This window comes from Callithrix jacchus, chromosome 4 (assembly GCF_049354715.1).
Source record: "Callithrix jacchus isolate 240 chromosome 4, calJac240_pri, whole genome shotgun sequence".
Classification (NCBI taxonomy): domain Eukaryota; kingdom Metazoa; phylum Chordata; class Mammalia; order Primates; family Cebidae; genus Callithrix; species Callithrix jacchus.
This window is the reverse complement of record NC_133505.1, coordinates 140,895,042-140,915,301: the sequence shown is the minus strand read 5'-3', so window position 1 is coordinate 140,915,301 and position 20,260 is coordinate 140,895,042. Positions and strand designations below refer to the sequence as shown.

At 40.1% G+C, this 20,260-nt stretch overlaps 1 protein-coding gene and 1 non-coding gene across 4 annotated transcripts in view; both read left to right on the top strand.

Moving 5' to 3' along the window:
• The window catches only part of SGK1 (serum/glucocorticoid regulated kinase 1), a 149,936-nt gene that overhangs the window by 105,604 nt on the left and 24,072 nt on the right, over positions 1 to 20,260 (top strand). For all 3 annotated transcript variants that reach the window (XM_035296753.3, XM_078370808.1, XM_078370809.1), the window contains one exon: positions 3,929 to 4,004. In XM_035296753.3, coding sequence (XP_035152644.1) covers positions 3,929 to 4,004 — 76 coding nt within the window. The remainder of the gene's footprint in view (positions 1 to 3,928; positions 4,005 to 20,260) is intronic.
• On the top strand, positions 4,509 to 4,612 carry LOC118153400 (small nucleolar RNA U13). Its single transcript, XR_004742638.1, has one exon. It is a non-coding gene; the product is annotated as a small nucleolar RNA U13 (small nucleolar RNA).

Genomic DNA, 20,260 nt, shown 5'->3' with positions numbered 1-20,260 from the left:
AGTTTGAGACCAGCCTGACCAACATGGTGAAACCCTGTCTCTACTAAAAATACAAAAATTAGCTTGACGTCCAGCTACTCAGGAGCCTGAGGTAGGAGAATCACTTGAACAGGGGAGGCAGAGCTTGCAGTGATCTGAGATTGCAGTACTGCACTCCAGTCTTGGCGACAGAGTGAGATTCTGTCTCAAGAAAAAAAGCCTCAAGGAAACAAGGCAATTGGAGCTTAATGCAGAAAAAAAAGCTCACATATGACAATTTTCCCAAATAGGCATATAGTTACTGTAGATAATCAATTAAAACTTTTTGGCATTAAAAAGTATTAAAAAGTGGCTAAGTCATAAAGCATTCTTTACTCTCATGGTATGTTAGATTTATAGGTGCTTGGGAACATTTTAATTACTAACATGTAGAAATAATGCTGGCTGTCCTCCCTGAAAGCTGTCCCTCAAAATTAGCTCCTTAGTTTGGTGACTATTATCTGGACCTGGCTTGGGAGCCCCTAGAGGACCAGTTCACTTGCCGAAAAGGATATATTCTGGGGCAGAGTGACCTCAATAAAAAGACTTCAAATCATCTCATTGGGAGCAGTGACAGAAGAGGGCTGGTTAACTCGGAAATGAAAAGCTAAGGTGAGACATAATAGCTACTTTCAAATATTTGAGATACTATTTTATAGAAGAGAGAGTAGACCTGTTCTTTGTAATTTAAAAGTGAGTTAGAACCACGAACCAAAGTTTCAAGGACCCAGATTTCAATTCACCCTGTGAAGAGCTTTCTAACAATTTAAGTATTACTTCAGTGGAGTATCCGGGACAGGATGCCTACTGAGCTGCTTAGTCAGGTAGGAGGGACATTTTACAGTGCTGCTCAAAATGTCATCCATGAAATGTTGCTGCTCCACACATTATTTTTCTTCTTCTTTCTTTTCTTATTATTTTCATTATACTTTAAGTTCTGGGATACATGTGCAGAACGTGCAGGTTTGTTACATAGGTATACACGTGCCATGATAGTTTGCTGCACCCATTAACCCATCATCTACATTAGGTATTTCTCCTAATTCTATTCCTCCCTGAGCCCCCCACCCCTCAACAGGCCCTGGTGTGTGATGTTCCCCTCCCTGTGTCCATGCGTTCTTATTGTTCAACTCCCTCTTATGAGTGAGAACATGTGGTATTTGGTTTCTTATTCTTGTGTTAGTTTGCTGAGAACAATGGCTTCCAGCTTCATCCATGTCCCTGCAAAGGACATGAACTCATCCTTCTTTATGGCTGCATAGTATTCCATGGCATATATGTGCCACATTTTCTTTATCTTTGACAGGCATTTGGGTTGGTTCCAAGTCTTTGCTACTGTGAACAGTGCTGCAATAAACATAGGTGTGCATGTATCTTAATAGTAGCGTGATTTATAATCTTTTGGGTATACTTTCTTTTCTTTTTAAATTCTTTTGTGTACCAAGAGCTAGCACGGTTTCTTTCATTGGGTGGATGACTTTGGTAATCTTTTCAAGGAAGATCACTTAGCCCAGAGTAATGAAGTTTACCTCTAACTTTGAATACTAATGGAAAAATTCCTTGCACAGATTCTGGATCAGACCATGCTGGTTGGAGCAGAAGCAACAAGAGTGAGAACCCTGGCCAAATTTTCATGAATGGCTCCCCTAGAGCTGCTATTGACGCATCTTGCTTTCAGGATTTCAATGAGGCAAAGAGGCAAAAGGCCTTTCCTTTTTTCTTAAGATTTAAATTTAATTTAATTAATTTATTTATTTTTTGCCATATTTTGCCATGCTGTCAAGTTCAAGAGATTTAAATTTTAATAACTTTTTTCTTCAGTTTTACATCTACAATCATGCTTCCTATAAATGAAAAATGTATTATAATTACCAAAAAATTCCACTTGTAAAATGTAGACCACTTATATTTATGTATCAAATATCTTCTGTTCCTTTCTGATATTCAAACAAACATAGGATGGCAATCTATTCTAGATTTTGTGAGATCTATTCATTTACCTTTTTTTTTTTTTTTGAGATACAGTCTCCCTCTGTCACCCAGGCTGGAGTGCAATGGCGTAATCTCTACTTACTGCAATCTCCGCCTCCCAGGTTCAAGCAATTCTCCTGTCTCAGCCTTCTGAGTAGCTGGGATTACAGGCACGTGCCACCATGCCCAGCTAATTTTTTGTATTCTGAGACAAGGTTTCACCATGTTGGCCAAATGAGCATGAACCACTGTACATGTACCCTTTTAACAATTTTTTAAGTGCACAGTATAGTAATGTTCTATAGGCACAACCTGGGCAACAGTTTTCAAAAAAGAAAAACAAAAGCCTTGTTATAAAGAGAAAATGTCAGTGAAACTAAACAATGACTTAGTGTCATTCTTAAGTATTTTGATTATTGTTATAACGGAAGGAATTTGTCCACTAAGTAGTTAATATTCACAGTAATCAAATTAAAACTATATAATATTCACAGTAATCAAATGATCACATTACAAAATATATATAAATGGAAAAGCAGGTTTTTTTTTTTTTTTTTTTTTCCTAAGACAGGGTTTCACCGTGTTGGCCAGGCTGGTCTTGAACTCCTGACCTCAGGTGATCTGCCTGCCTCGGCCTCCCAAACTGCTGAGATTACAGGCATGAGCCACCACACCCGGCTGGTAAAGCAGTTTTAACACTAAGATCTATATTTTATTTTATTCGAATATATTTCAAATCTAATATCACAGTAGTATAAAGTTGTTAAAAAAAATGGATCACTGCTGCTCTGCGGAAATTATTATATGAAATCAATTAATTGTATCTCAGTACAACCACTACAGAAAACAGTATGGAGATTCCTTAAATAACTAAAAGTAGAGCTACCATTTGACCCAACAATTCCACTACTGTGTATCTACCCAGAGGAAAAGAAGTCATTATACGAAAAAGATACATGCATATGCATGTTTATAGCAGCTCAATTCGAAACTGCAAAAATATGGAACCAGCCCAAATGTCCATCAATCAATCAGTGAATAAAGAAAATGTGATATATATATATATATGTATATCATAGCCCAGTGAAACTGCATCATGTGTAAGGTGGCCAATTGTCCTGGTTTGCCCAGGACTAAAAGGTTTCCCAGGATATGGCTGGGCGAGGTGGCCTACGCCTGTAATCCCTACGCTTTGGGAGGCTGAAGGGGGGTGCAGATCTCCTGAGGTCAGGAGTTCAAGACCAGCCTGGCCAACATGGTGAAACGCTGTCTCTGCTAGATATATAAAAATTAGTCAGGCATGGTAGTGCACACCTGCAATCCCTGCTACTCAGGAAGCTGAGGCAGGAAAATCGCTTGAACCCGGCAGGCAGAGGTTGCAGTGAGCCGAGATTGCGCCACTGCACTCCAGCCTGGGCAACAGAGACTCTGTCTCAAAAAAAAAAAAAAGAATGCATTTAAAGTGCTACTGAATTAAAAGTAGCTTTTAATTAATATGTATTTCCCAAGCAATATATACTAAAAGTATCGTTTCTGTTACATGAAGATTCAAACACTTTTTATGTAGGGAGTGTCTTTATACTGATAAATTTGCTAATAATCCGGGTCCTCTTCACACAGCTGCACAGTTTGTGCTCTGCACATAGCGCTGGGTGAGCTCCAGCCCTCATGTGCTAACCCAGCCATCAGCTCAGTGAAACTGCATCATATATAAGGTGGTCAACTGTCCCGGTTTGCCTGGGACTAAAAGGCTTCCCAGGATATGGGACTTTCAGTGCTATAGCCAGCACAGTCCTGGGAAAACCATCCTAATCAGCGCACAGACATGCCATATGTACTAGCTTCAGCCTTGGAATCCTTTCTTTAGAACTATAAGACTAAAATAGCTGAAATGATGAAGCCGTTTTTATACTACTTTTTTTCTCTTTATGTTTTAAAGGTGAGAGAGCCATGTAATCCTGCCAACATCCTGACCAAGCCCGATCCAAGAACGTTCTGGACTAATGATGATTCAGGTATTATGGGAAAAATACAATTTGTTTTCTGTTATGTACAGGATGCATTCTATAGTAAAGCTCTACACAAGGGCAAGGTTTAGGAGAAAAATTTTATTTGTTTGTTTATTCTTACCTAACCCAACACTTGAATACACTTTGCAATTAATTTTTTTTTTTTTTTGAAACAGAGTTTTGCTCTGTTGCCCAGACTGGAGTGCAGTGGCGCTATCTCGGCTCACCACAACCTCCGCCTCCTGGGTTCAAACAATTTTCCAGCTTCAGCCTTCCTGAGTAGCTGGGACTACAGGCATGTGCTACCATGCCTGGCTAATTTTTGTATTTTAGTAGAGACAGGGTTTCACCATGCTTTTGCCAGGCTGGTCTTAAACTCTTGACCTCAGGCAATCCACCCTCCTCAGCCTCCCAAAGTGCTGGGATTATAGGCGTGAGCCCTGCAATCAATATTATCCTAAAAGTCCTTTGATTATATCTTCTTTTTAGTATCTAAAACATATATATTAGAGCCCTTTGTCCTTTGTAAGTACGACGATTGGGTTTTCACATTTCTGTGTGACATATGCCTCCTTCAAACCTTGTTATAATGTCAGCACGTTACCTGCCTATCATTAAAATATATATATAAAATCAGGTAAAGCTTTGTGCATTGTGAAGCATACTTAAGTGTTGGGAAGAATGAAGGAATGAGTCTGTTTGCTGGAGTAGAAGACAGCGGAGTAGAATAAAGTGGGCAAATACATGAGTCCAAGTTTGTCTTCTAGGTCAAGGAAGGGATATGAAAAGCTAGGGTGAACCCTACTTCAGAGTACTTACAGGAGGGGGGATGTCTTGCACTATGATATCAGGGCCGTACGTCTATTCAGAATCAGAGGAATGCCACTTTATGAGATCGGAGAATATGGTTCAGGTTATATGATTAGATATTACATTTAGACAAAGGGTAGGGTATGCTCTCAGAGGAAATAGAAGACATTTAAACATTCTTTTTCATGCTGGGTGCGGTGGCTCACACCTGCAATCCCAGCACTTTGGGAGGCCGAGGAGAGCAGATCACAAGGTCAGGAGATTGAGACAATCTTGGCTAAATCTTGGCTAACACAGTGAAACCCTGTCTCTACTAAAAATACAAAAAATTAGCCAGGCATGGTGGTATGCACCTGTAGTCCCAGCTATTCGGGAGGCTGAGGCAGGATAATCTCTTGAACCCAGGAGGCAGAGGTTGTGGTGAGCTGAGAATGGGCAACTGCACCCCAGCCTGGGTGACAGAGCGAGACTCCATCTCAAAAAAAAAATGATTCTTTTTCACAAACACACATAAACCATGAGGCCTAATTGCACAAAGTAGACACTAGAAATAAAAGGGGAGGTGAAGCAAAAAGGAGCTAAAATCACCTAAGAGTGATAGTAGAGCTTTCACCTTTTCTAATGAAATAGAAAACTTGTGTTGTTATCTAATATTTGTATTACACCTCACACTTTTACAAATGGTTCTGAAGAAATTAATGTAGTGTTTGCAGCAATTCCTTGAAATAGGAGAGACAGGCTTTTCCTTGTTATGCCTCTATTAGAAAGGAAATAATAAGCTGAATAGGTTAGCTGCCATATCCAAAGCTCCCAGCCAGAAAATAGCAAGGCTGGGAGAGTGGAGAGCACACTGCCCAGTTCTATAGCACACTTCCCAGGAAGAAGCAGCTCTCCTAGCAGAAACAGCTTGGGCTAAATCTGCGCTTTAATCTGTTCTTCATAAAAAGGAGTCAGAGACTGTGCCTATTAGCAGAAACAGGAGGACTTGAGAAGGAAAGTGAGAAACTCTCTGATTTTTTTTTTTCAAAGACCAGGCAGGCTCCTGGTCTAAACATTATCAATTTCATCTGTCAAAAATTTTTTTCTGTCTCGTTTTATTATGCCTTTTGAAGAAAAAGAAAAAACATAAAAGCAAATTAGCCTATTTATGCCATCCTTTCAGCCCATTCGAAGTACACTACCACAATAAACAAGCCATCTGCTATTAAGATCTACAGCACATGTGTTATGAAGAACCAATGTAGAATGAAACATTACCCAAAAAACATAAATGACTTTTGATGTTATGTAAAGAAAATGGAAAGGGAGGGAAATCTGTACAGGACAGGTCTCGAAAATGGTGCTTCACCAATGGCCCTTTGGGCTGCTCTGTCTATAAAGTAGCCATTCTTTATTCTTTTACTTTCTTAACAAACTTGCTTTCACAAAAAAAGAAAGAAATAGAAAGAAAGAAAAAGAAAGAGGGAGGGAGGAAGGAAGGGAAAGAGGAAGGAAGGAAGGAAAGAAGGAAGGAAGGAAGGAGGGAAGGAAATAGCCAGGCATGGTGGTGCGCACCTGTAATCCCAACTACTTGGGAGGCTGAGGCAGGAGAATCACTTGAACTGAGGAGACAGAGGTTGCAGTGAGCCAAGATTGCACCACTGCACTACAGCCTGGGCAACAAGAGTGGAACTCCATCTCAAAAAAAAAAAAAAAAAAAGAAAAGAAAGAAAGAAAGAAAATGAAAGAAAGAGAGAGAGAAAGAAAAAAAGAAAAGAGAAAAAAGAAAATGTTGCTTAGACACTTTTAGAAACCTAAATAAATTATATTACAGGCTGAATGCAGTGACTCACACCTGTAATCCCAGCAATGTGGGAGGTTGAGGTGGGCAGATCACCTGAGGTCAGGAGTTTGAGACCAGCCTGGCCAACATGGTGAAACCCCATCTCTACTAAAAATACAAAATTAGCTGGGCATGGTGGCAGGTGCCTGTAATCTCAGCTACTCTGGAGGCTGATGTGGGAGAATCACTTGAACCCAAGGAAGTGAAGGTTGTAGTGAGTCAAGATTGTGCCATTGGACTCCAGCCTGGGCAATAAGAGCAAAACCTGGTCACAAAAAAAAAAAAAAAAAAAAAAAAAAGAAAGGAAGAAAGTAAACAAATAGGAATAGAAATATTCAGATCTACTCCTTTTTTTTTTTCTGAGCTGGAGTCTTGGTCTGTCACCCAGGCTGGAGTGCAGTGGTGTGATAGATTTACTCATTTTAAAAACATTACTTTTCCTTCATTAGTAGGGTTACAAAGAATGGAGTGTCCCTCCTACAAGAGCTCATCTCACGAACAGCTTCCCAGTCACCAACTTAACCAATTCATAAAGTAGGATCTATGTCTAGAGTAATTTTTTTCTTTTTTTTTTTTTTTTTTTTGGCCTAGTTGGTCAGTCCATTACTATGAGGTTTGTTTGTTTGTTTTTTTAATCTCCACCTCTAGTGGTCTTTTGGTTCTTTTAATCAATTTTTGCTTTATGTATTTTGAACACATTTCATTCTTAGGCACCCATGTCTTTATGATTATTATTATTTCCTGATGAACTGATCATTTACCATTGGGAAATTTTTTTCATCTCTGGTAAAAGTCTTTGTTTGAACTCAATTTCTTCTGATAGATTTAGCCAGTCCAGTCTTCCAAAGCCTTTTTTTCACATGGCATATGTTTTCTATCCATTTTCTTTCAACCTGTGTCTTATAGTTAAAGTGCCTATCTTGTAGACATCATGAGGTTAGGTTTTCCTTTTAAATCCTATCTAACCATCTCTGCTTTTTACTTGGGATGTTTAGACCCTTTACACTTAATGTAATGACACAGTTAGATTTAACTTTACTGTTTTGCTATTTGTTTTCTATATGCCCCTTATCTTCTTTGTTTGCTTATTCTTCCTTTCCTGACTTCTCCAGGATTATTTGAATAGGTTTTAGAATTTAATATTAATTTAGCTGTTGTCTTTCTAGTTATACCCTTTGCATCATATTTTCGGTGGTGCTCTGAAGATTATATAAATAACTTTATTTTATTTTATTTTTGAGACAGAGTCTCAGTCTATTGCCCAGGCTGGAGTGCAGTGGCACATTCTCGGCTTGCTGTGACTTCCACCTTCTGGGTTCAAGTAATTCTCTTGTCTCAGCCTCCCAGGTAGTGGGATTACAGGCATGTGCCACCCCTGGCTAATTTTTGTATTTTTAGTAGAGATGCAGTTTCATTATGTTGGCCAGGCTGGTCTCGATCTCCTGACCTCAAGTGATCCACCCACCTCTGTCTCTCAGAATGCTAGGATTACAGGCATGAGCCACTGCACCTGACCTATAATAAATGACTTTAAATTTTCAAACAATGTAGGTTTATCTACCCCACTCTACTCTCATTTTTTATATCATAGCTGTCATATATATTATCTATATATGTACTAAACCCTCCATATATGTACTAAATCCTACAGTACAGTGCATTTTTTAAAAAATAAGAAGAAAATTATCTTCTGTATTCATTTCCAACATTCTTCATTTCTTACTGCAGATTTGTTTCCCTCTGATATCATTTCCCTTTTGCCTGGAAATTTTCCTTTATGCATGTATGTATGTATGCATTTATTTATTTGAGACGGAGTCTCACTCTGTGGGATGCAGTGGTGCAATCTTGGCTCATGGCAACCTCTGCCTCCCGGATTCAAGCAATTCTGTTGTGTCAGCCTCCCAAGTAGCTGGGATACAGGCGCACACCACCATGCCCACTTAAGTTTTGTATTTTTAGTAGAGACGAGGTTTCACCATGTTGGCCAGTATGGTCTCAATCTCTTGACCTTGTGATCTGCCCTTCTTGGCCTCCCAAAGTGCTGGGATTACAGGCATGAGCCACCATGCCCAGCTGTTTTTACTATTTTTTAGACAGAGTCTTGCACTGTCACCCAGGCTGGAGTGCAGTGGCAAGACCTCAACTCACTGCAACCTCCACCTCCCAGGTACAAACAATCTTCCTGTCTCAGCCTCCTGAGTAGCTGGGATTGCAGGTGCAAGCCACCATTCGTGGCTAATTTTTTAGTTTGTTTAGTTAGTTTTTTTTTTTTTTTGAGACAGAATCTCGCTCTGTTGCAGGTACCAGGTTGGAGTGCAGTGGGGCGATCTCAGCTCACTGCAACCTCTGCCTCCCGGGTTTAAGCAATTCTCCTGCCTCAGCCTCCCAAGTAGCTAGGACTACAGGCGCATGCCACCGCACCCCGCTAGTTTTTGTATTTTTAGTAGAGACACGGTTTCACCATGTTGGCCAGGATGGTCTCAATCTCTTGACCTCGTGATCTGCCTGCCTCAGCCTCCCAAAGTACTGGGATTACAGGCGTGAGCCACTGCACCTGGCCTAATTTTTGTATTTTTAATAGAGACAGGGTTTCACCATGTTGACCAGGCTGGTCTTGAACTACTGACCTCAAGTGATGCACCCACCTCAGCCTCTCAAAGTTCTGGGATTACAGGCATGAGCCACTGCATTCAGCCAGGATTTCTTATAAGTCTTCTGGCAGTGAAATACCTTAGCTTTTTAAAATCTACAAGATATGACTTTATAAATGAAAATATCTTTATTTCATTCTTGAAGGATGTTTTTGCAAAATATGGAATTCTAGGTGGTTACTTTTTTTTCTTTCATCACTATAAAGATGTTGGCTCTTGTCTTCTGGCCTGTAGAGTTTCTGATGAGAAGTCAACTATGTTTACATTATTGCTGTGCTGAGTGTAATGTGTAGTCTTTCACTGGCTGCTCTAATTTTTTTTAATATTTGTTTTTTATTGATTTGACTATGATGTGCCTAGAGTAGAATCTATTCTTCAAGATATAGGCCTCTCAGGTTTAGGAAGTTAAATATTCTTCTAGTTCACTAGTAGCATTTTCACAATTTGAATCTAGGTGATGAAATTCTTCTGTCTGGTGGTTTCTACACTGCAGCATGCTCTTTCTTCTCCAGCTTATCAGCACTAGGAAACTCTTCCTACCTGATCTGAATTCTGCTAAGTACAAACACAAGCTTGAGCGTCTGCACTGCCATCCATCTGCAACACCTAGTCTTATGAGCCTGTAAATGGATTCTTTACATGTTCTAGTCATTGCTGCAGTATGAGTTTTGTTATTGTGACTTTTACAAATTCCTGAAATGATTTTAATAATACAAGAAATAATAAGCTGGGCACAGTGGCTCATGCCTGTAATCCCAGCACTGTGGGAGGCCAAGGCAGGTGGATCCTGAGGTCAGGAATTCAAGCCCAGCCTGGCCATCGTGGCTTGACCCCATCTCTACAAAAAATACAAAAATTGGCTGGGCGTGGTGGCTCACGCCTGTAATCCAAGCACTTTGGAGGCCAAGGCTGGCGGATCACCTGAGGTCGGGAGTTCAAGACCAGCCTGACCAACATGGTGAAACCCCGTCTTTAAAAAAACAAAAAAAAAAAAGAAAAGAAAAATACAAAAATTAGCTAGGCCTAGTGGTGCGTGCCTATAATCCCAGCTATTCAGGAGGCTGAGGCAGGAGAATTGCTTGAACCTGGGAGGCGGAGGTTGCAATGAGCCAACATTGGGCCACTGCACTCCAGCCTGGGCAAAAAGCAAGACTCTGTCTCAAAAACAAATAAATAAATAAATAATTGAAATAATACAAAAAATGACAATGTTTTTGTCTTTTTTTGTTCTCACTCATGAGACCCAGGCTGAAGTACAGTGGCATGATCTCAGCTGACTGCAGCCTCAACTTCCTGGGCTGAAGCAATCCTCCTGCCTCAGCCCCACAAGCCGCTGGGGCTGTAAACACATGCCACTACACCCAGCTAATTTCTTATATTCTTGTAGAGACAGGGTTTCTCCATGTTGCACGGGCTGATCTTGAACTCGTGAGCTCAAGTGATCCACCTGCCCTGGCCTCCGAAAGTGCTTGGATTACAGGTGTGAGCCAGCATCCGGCGCGATACACAGTTTAAATAGTTAAATATTAGGGGTAGTTAGTCTACATTGCTTGGTAGAAATAGAAGTTATATATAAACATGATTTTGTGAAGAATTAAGGAATTACTCAAGGCAGTTTCATTATGTGAAATCTGGTAGAATTGCCTAGATTTTTACATTCACTGTCTTTTTGTGTGAATACCAGAGGACAGGACTAGCATGCTCATGTGAAGATAGATATGGTATACACTTTGAAAAACAAAACTCATTTTTTAAGTCTTTCTTTTTTACGATTTTAACATAAAAGTGGCCTACACTCATCATAGGGAAAAGATGAAAAATAAGAGAAAGGAAGAAACTTAATCACCCACAATCTTACTGCTCACACTTTGGTTCACTGGGCTTAGAATTTCTTGTGCATTCCCAGCATTTGTTCAGATAACAAGCAAACAGGCCGCACAAGTTTAGGTTCTTTCCTGTTATCTTTCTTTCTCAGCTTTGAAACCTGAGTTGTTTGTTTTTGTACACCTTTGATTTTCAATCGCTGGTCCTGCAGTGGCCTGTAGTTTCCTCTTGAATTAGAATTTCATGGTAGAATGAGTTTCTTCATACTTTCAAAATGTGTGTTTTTCCCCAGTACTATTATTGGCAACCCAGATAATGTTCTTTGCTTAGAGAAAACCAGATAACGAAGTGGTTAAACAACATTTATTTGCAAGGTCATTATTTTAGCTAGGCACTGGTTTTCCCAGGTAAGAAACATAACTCTTTGACGTTCACCCTGGGCTTTTACTTGATGTACCTTTTTAACGAGACAATTCTACCACTGGGTTTTTCTTTAAATGTCTAGATTTCTTTCAAGCAAAAATTTAAGAGCAAGAATCATCACTGCATAAATTTTTCCCAGAGAAGACAATTGAATTTTTCTTTATTTTTTCAGGATTTTGCATTGTTTGTGTATGTATACACACACACACACACACTTACACACACACACACACAGCCATATTTATTTTTCTTTCTTTTTTTAAATTTTGTTTTAGGTTTGGGGGTACATATGAAGGTTTGTACATGAGTAAACTCTCTGTCCTTTTTTTTTTAATTAAAGAGAGCGTCTTTTGCTTTGTCACCCAGTCTGGAGTGCAGTGGTGCGATCTTGGCTCACTGCAACCTCCACCTTTTGGGTTCAAGCAATTCTCCTGCCTCAGCCTCCTGAGTAGCTGGGTTTACAGGCACCTGCCACCACATCAGGCTAATTTTTGTATTTTTAGTAGAGATGGGGTTTCACCATGTTGGCTAGACTGACCTAGAACTCCTGAGCTCAAGTGATCTGCCCACCTCGGCCTCCCAAAGTACTGAAATTACAGGTATGAGCTGCCATGCTGGGCCAGCATAGATAGGCTCTTGTCACATGGGTTTGTTGTACAGATTATTTCATCACCCCGGTACTAAGTCCAATACCCAATAGTTATCTTTTCTGTTCCTTTTCATCTTCCTATCCTCTGCCCTCAAGTAGACCTAGTGTCTATTGTTTCTGTCTTTGTGAAGTTCTCATCATTAAGCTCCTATATATTTTCTAATGATTCATCACATTAAAAAAATCAGTTCAAGCTGGTTGAGGTGGCTTGCACTATGGTCCCAGCTACTAAGGAATACGAGGCAGCAGGATGACTTGAGCCCAAGAGTTGGAGGCTGTAGTAAGCCATGATCATGCCTTTGCATTCCAGCCTGGGCTACAGAGTGATACCCTGTCTTAAAAATAAATAAATACAGGCCGGGTGCCGTGGATCACGCCTGCAATCCAAGCACTTTGGAGGCCAAGGTGGGTGGATCACCTGAGGTCTGGAGTTCAAGACCAGCCTGACCAACATGGTGAAACCCCATCTTTAAAAAAAATAAATAAATTTTTAAAATTTAAAAATTAAAAGAAAAAAAATAAATAAATATAAGAATAAGTAAATAAAAATCATGCCGGGCGAGGTGGCTAACGCCTCTAATTCCAGCACTTTGGGACACCAAGGCAGGCAGATCACCTGAGGTCAAGAGTTTGAGACCAGCCTGACCAACATGGAGAAACTCCATCTCTACTAAAAACACTAAATTAGCTCGGTGTGGTGGCACATGACTGTAATCCCAGCTACTTGCGAGGCTGAGGCACGAGAATCACTAGAACCTGGGAGGTGGAGGTTGCAGTGAGCCGGGATTGTGCCATTGCACTCCAGCCTGGGTAACAAGAGCGAAACTCCGTCTCAAAAAAAAAATAAAATAAAATCAGCTCAAATTCTGGAGACTTAGGAATCACTACTGGTAGTTCACACCTATAATTCCAGCTACTCAGGATGCTGAAGCAGGATGATCACTTGAGGCCACAAGTAAGACCCTGTTTCCAAAAAAAAGAGAAAAAGAAAAAAAGAATGTATATATATAAAGTAGTATATCCATATTTACTCAGGAGCAGTAATAGTTTATGTACCAAATGTAGAAAGAAAATGATTCATAATTTGAAAACATATGGACTACAAAAATATTTTAGTATTTTGTATATAAAATTGTATCATTGGATTAATGTAAGCAGAGGAGGGACTTCACTACATGAATTTTTTAAAGTAAAGAAAACAATTTCTAGTTTTTTTTCTCTTGAAAAGCAAAACACTCATATTTATAGCTAGAAAACCGTTGCTTGTCTGCTGAAGTATAGCATTATCTAGCAAAAAAGAGAAATATATGAAAAGGTAAACATCATCTGCTTACACAAAAATTTTCCATCTGATACATGTTGGCCAATATATTCATGGTAGACTTTGCCTCTTAATTTTATAGACGAATTATCTAGTAAAAAAATCTGTGGACACATGAAAATCCTGTAAGTTGACTAACCTCGTTTACTCAGGTGATAACTACAAAAAGGTAGCTATCTCAGTAAAAAAATCATCTTACCCACAATGAAGAATTCCAAAGTCTCATAGTGTCATCAGTGGGAGCAGAGATGAAGCTAGGCTTTGAAAAGAACAAGGACACAGTCATAAGAAGCTAAATTGGCTGGGCGTGGTTGGCTAATGCCTGTAATCCAAGCACTTTGGAGGCCAAGGGGGGCAGATCACCTGAGGTCGGGAATTCAAGACCAGCCTGATCAACATGGTGAAACCCCGTCTTTATTTAAAAAAAAAAAAAAAAAAAAAAAAAGAAGAAGCTAAATTATCCTTTGGCCTACATCTTGTATACCCTCCACCTCATTAAACAAAAATTCTTTGCAAAGACTGGCTTCCCGAGAGGCCACTTATGTGGATGTTTGCCCATAAATTGGGTCCTCTAATTTACTAATATTTGAACTATTTTTGCTATTTTATTTTTTGAGACAGAGTCTTGCACTGTCGACCAGGCAGTGGCTCAGAGTGGCACGATCTCAGCTCACTGCAACTTCCACCTCCCGGGTTCAAGCGATTCTCCTGCCTCTGCCTCCCAAGTAGCTGAGATTGCAGGTGCCCGCCTCTATGTCTGGCTAATCTTTGTATTTTCAGTAGAGATGGGGTTTCACCATGTTGGCCAGGCTGGGCTCGAACTTCAGATCTCAGTGCTAGGATCACAGACATGAGCCACCGCACCCAGCCTATTTTTGCCTTTTATGTGTTGAAGTTTGAAAAATAATGACCTCAACATAACAATAACTGCATATTCTTGACCAATTAACTGAACTGAAGATGGTTGGTCATAACTTTTCATGCCATCAAATGAAGGGCCCCTTAAGAGAATACGATAAAAACGTAACACCTTTGGGCAGAAAGAAATGAGAAAAAAATGGACAAATGAGTAGTAATACCACATCTCAAGTTAGAGTCTCCAACTCACTAGCTATCTTCCACTACTCCTCATAATAACTTCCTGTACATTTAGGGGTTTTGTTGTTGGTGGTGGTGGTTTTTTGAGACAGGGCCTCATGTTGTCACCCAGGCTGGAGCAGTGGCACCATCACAGCTTACTGTAGCTGTAGCCTTGACCTCCCAGTTTCAAGTGATCTCTTATCTCAGCCCTCCAAGTAGCTGGGACTACAGGCAGGAGCCACCACACCCAGCTAATGTTTTTGTTTTTTGTAGAGATGAGGTTTCATGATGTTGCCCAGGCTGGTCCCAAACTCCAGAGCTCAAGTGATCTGCCCGTCTCAGCCACTCAAAATGCTGGGATTAGAGGTGAGAGCCACTGCACCCGGCCTTATACATTCAGTTTTTAACAGACTTCCTTGCCCATGGTACATGCACAATCAAATGTGTTGAAAAAATGAATACAATTAGGACTCTCCAAAATTAAGGTAGCTAGAGATTCATTCTGAAGGTCTTTTTGAAGATCTAATCCATCAGAAAGAGACCCACTCACTCTATCATTCATACTGGTTTTTGGCATCTCCTACTTCAACTTGAAGTTTTAAAAATCAATTTCTGTATCTTAGAACAGGTAACCACAATCATTCTCAGCTTCCTGAACCATATCTCTTTTAGTCAAGTGACCTCACAGCAGAGTTGGCCAGTAGGCCATGCATGGAGCAACAAGAAACTGCCCAGCAGTGTACAATCTGTCGTGGTCATGTTGTGAACTCTTGAGTCGGGCCTTCTCCAATCAAGCAAGAGTTTGCTGCAGATTTCAATGCTTACTACATGTGTAACTTTGGGCAAATTATTATTATTTATTTTTTATTTTATTTTAGGGAAAATTATTATTTTTTCTTTGTTTTAGACAGTCTCCTCTGTTGCCCAGGCTGGACTTGAACTCCTGGGCTCAAGTGATCCTCGTCGCCAAGCACAGTGGTTCATACCTGTAATCCCAGCATTTTGAGAGGCCAAGGCAGGTAGCTCACTTGAGCTCAGGAGTTCAAGACCAACCTGGGCAATATAGTGAGACCCCAACTCTTTTTAAATTAAAAAAAAAAAGTAGCCGGGAGCGGAGGCTCACGCCTGTAATCCAACCACTTTGAAGGCCAAGGCGGACGGATCACCTGAGGTCGGGAGTTCAAGACCAGCCTGACCAACATGGTGAAACCCCGTCTTTAAAAAAAACAAAAATTAAAATAAAAAAAAGTGATTCTCCCACCCCATCATTCAGAATAGCTGGGATTACAGGCACATGCCTGGCTGGGCAAATTATTTAACCCTTCTGTCCTTCTATTTCTTTCACCTGCAAAAATGAAATAATAATAGTAGATCATAGAACTTCATGAGGATCAAAAAAGATAATGCAGTAAAGGTACTTATAACTGTTAACATATAATTAGTGGTCAGTTTATGTTAGCTCTTTTTACTTAAAGAAAGAATTACATCATTTACGTGGGATTACATTTACCTGAGATTATACTTTCATGGGCTTTACAAACTATGGTTTGAAAGAAGAATGAATTTTATTTTATCATTATTGTTACTATTTGATACATTACTGGATCCCAAACTTGTTTTTTCTGCTGAACCATGAAGCTTATAATTTGCTGTGTTCCATTATCTGGGGCCCCAGACACAAAACTGATAAGCTTCCTGGAAATAGACATATGGCTGGACTTAAAATCCTCAAATTGGAGAGAACCTTAGTCGCCTAGTCATTTAGATAAAATATTGCATTCTTAAGCTAAGATCTGTAAAGCAGAAAGCACTTTGTTTTGCATGACTTAAACCATCTACAATGGTTTAGAGGGTTCCAAGCTCGAGGATGGGTTATTTATTCCAGTGAGTAGTGAAATGTTATTTCTAAACTCCTCTGTGTAAAGATACTTAGAGTCATGCTCATCTAGCATATGAGTTATGTTTGGCAGTGAAAAGTTTGTCAGATCCTATCCTCACAACTGTCCTAGTGCCAAATGTGTGAATGTGTGACTATAGGCTCAGTTTAGCTCAACACAGAGAGGCCCCACATTCTGCCTTGGATTATGTAAATGAAGGGTTTAGCTTTCTGAAGCTTTGGAGCAAAATCTGTTTCTGCCTTTGTGGAACTTAAAATTTTCTCTTTCTCTTTGTTCTGACCAAAATTGCTTGTTATTTCTGCTGTTTTACTTAAGGCTAAACTAACAGTGTTTCACAATAGCTTGTTTTGCTAATTCCCCAGGATTCTTTAAAAACTATTTTCATGCAGTATTTTCTTGTGCTCACTTTATCCAAATCATTTTATGTCTCAGATCTTTTATTTCCATAGCCCTAAAAGGCATTTTATTATAGCTAAAATGATACCAGGAAATTTTCTCACTTAAAAAATACAAGGAAAATAGGTGAAATGCAACTTCCTGTTTTAATGAATCTACTCTCATTACTTTAAATCAGACTAATATGGCAGTAGATCAAAAAATTCTAGTGGATTTTAACTGTAGCTAAAAAAATGTCCTAAATTTTATTAAGTTAAGCATGCTGAAATATTCAGCCTTTATTGGCTTTCTTTTTGCATAAGAAGGTTATCTCATAACACAGGATACATAATACTGTGAAAAGAAAAACTTTTGACAAATTGAATTTAACAGCTTATTTGAACAGAGTGATTCTCCAGTCCAGCAGCCCTCAGAAAGTCCACTGGGCAAACAGGTGGGCAGGGAGCATTTATAGACAGAACTGGAAGTGAGGTACAGAAATGGCTTGATTGGTTAAAGCTCTGAATTTGCCTTATTTGAGCATAGTCTGATCAGTTGGCAGCCTGGGATTGGCTGAAGCTCAGTTGCTGTGATTGGCTGAAGTTTGGTTACTGTGATTGGCTGAGACTCAGCTAGTTGTAACAAAAATATATATAGCATGTCGCTATCACATTGATGAGAAAAAAGAAAAGATTTCCAGCTGGGGCCACCGTCTGTGTAAAGTTCACACATTCTTCTCACGTCTTTGTGGATTTTCTCCATGTTTCCTCTCACACCCCAAAGATATGCATGTGAGGTTCATTGCCACGTCCACGTTGTCCCAGTCTAAGCAAGTATGAGCGTGTGTGTGAGTGCACCTTGAGGATGGGACGGTGTCCTGTCCAAGGTTGGTGTCACCTTGTTCCCTGAGTTGGCATAGTAGGCTCAGGTTGTCTACCACCCTGAAGTGGAATCATTGGGTAGACAGTTTTCTTTCTTTCTTTTTATTATGGAAATTGGCTCACATTGGCCAGCCGTGGTGGTTCACGCCTGTAATCCAAGCACTTTGGAGGCCAAGGCGGGCGGATCACCTGAGGTCGGGAGTTCAAGACCAGCCTGACCAACATGGTGAAACCCTGTCTTAAAAAAAAAAAAAAAGAAAGAAAAGAAATTGGCTCACATGATTGTGGATCTTTCTTTCTTTCTTCTTTTCTTTTTCTTACTTTCTTTTTTTTTTTTGAGACGGAGTTTCGCTCTTGTTACCCAGGCTGGAGTGCAATGGCGCGATCTTGGCTCACCGCAACCTCTGCCTCCTGGGTTCAAGCAATTCTCCTGCCTCAGCCTCCTGAGTAGCTGGGATTACAGGCACACACCACCATACCCAGCTAATTTTTTTGTATTTTTAGTAGAGACAGGGTTTCACCATGTTGACCAGGATGGTCTCGATCTCTTGACCTCGCGATCGACCCGCCTCAGCCTCCCGAAGTGCTGGGATTACAGGCGTGAGCCACCGCACCTGGCTTCTTTCTTTCTTCTTTCATTTCTTCCTTTCTTTTTCTCTTTCTTTCTTTCTTTCTTTCTTCCTTTCTTCCTTTCTTTCTTTCTTTCTTTCTTCTTTTTCCTTTCTTTCTTTCTTTTTTTCCCCTTTCTTTCTTTCTTTCTTTCTTTTTTTAACTGCTCCTTGCAGAGCAGGGCTAACTCAGGCAGTGTACCCAGAGTTAGCTATTAATCCCTCCAGCCAGGGTGTGACTGAAGGAGAAGACCTCACTCAAGTAAACAAAAAAGAAAAATAGAGAATCTAAAACAACAGCAACTTCAGTGGGCAGGAAGGAACATAAGAAAATAAAGAAAGAAAAGAACAAAGAAGAAAAACAACAGCAACTCACTCTAAGTACTGTGGAAACAAACTGGAAGTGCGGCTAGGAAAAAAAAAAAACAAAAAACAAAGGGAGAAGATCCCTGTAGTCCCAGCTACTTGGGAGGCTGAGATGAGATCACCTGGGCGAGACCGGGAATTCATTTCAATGTTTAGTGTTTGGCATGTTTTGGTCTTTATTTAGAAGTTACGTGATGTTTTTATGTCCATAAATATGCCATAGGAAGTGAATTCCTCTTTATATCAATTAGCTTGTGGGGGAATTGGTTTCCTTATACTTTATTTCGCTTAAAGTTACAATATCTAAGAACCTAGCTTCCATTTTTAGTGAGGACTTATAATGTAGTCCTTAATTAGGTTTTCAGTTTGTGGACATACTGAGCTAAGCTGCAGTCAGGTAGGGATTCAAGGAACAGAGGTGACCTCAGGTCAAATTTAGTTTAACAATATGAAAGACATGATATCAGCTTATATGCCTGAATTAGAGAAAAGAAGTGGAAAAGAAGATTTTTGAACACATGCCCTTAATAACAAGTGTTTTATTTGGTTAAACGTAAACACAATTTTTAACATTGGAAGAAAAATTATGTTATGACTTTAAAATTGTGCATAGTAAGGAAAATAGGCTCATAACTAATAATGAAAACAGGCTATTCCAGGAATGAAATGCCCACGAAGAGGGGCAGTGACGGGTAGGAAGTAAGGAGTTAAGAATAGTAGGTGGAAAAAAAAACTAAAAAATAAAACAAAATAAAAGAAAGATCAAAAAAAAAGAATAGTAGGTGGGCCGGGAGGGTGCAGTGGCTCCCACCTGCAATCCCAGCACTTTGGGAGGCCAAGGCAGGTAGATCGTTTGAGGTCTAGTTTCAGACCAGCCTGGTCATGGTGAAAATAAAAATGTGCAAAAATTAGCCAGGTGTGATGGTGCATGCCTATAATCCCAGCTACTTGGGAGGCTGCGGCGGGGGAATCACTTGAACTCAGGAGGCAGAGGTTGCAGTGAGCCAAGATCATGCCACTGCACTCCAGCCTGGACAATGGAGCAAGACTCCAACTCAGTCTAAAAAAAAAAGAATAGGGAGTGGGATGGATGGAAGTGGGAGGCAGGTAGGGTAAAACCAGGAATGCCAGAGACAAGAATAGAATTATATTTTAGGCTGGGCGTGGTGACTCAAGCCTGTAATCCCAGCACTTTGGGAAGCCGAGGCAGGTGGATCACGAGGTCAAGAGATAGAGACCATCCTGGTCAACATGGTGAAACCCTGTCTCTACTAAAAATACAAAAAATTAGCTGGGCATGGTGGCATGTGCCTGTAATCCCAGCTACTCAGGAGGCTGAGGCAGGAGAATTGCCTGAACCCAGGAGGCAGAGGTTGCGGTGAGCCGAGATCATGCCATTACACTCCAGCCTGGGTAACGAGTGAAACTCCGTCTCAAAAAAAAAAAAAAAAAGAATTATATTTTAATGCAGAATGCCTCCAGCAAACTCATGAGAGTTGGTTGAAGTAAATCAACTCTAAGATTCTATCTTACTCTAAAACTGCTTAATTT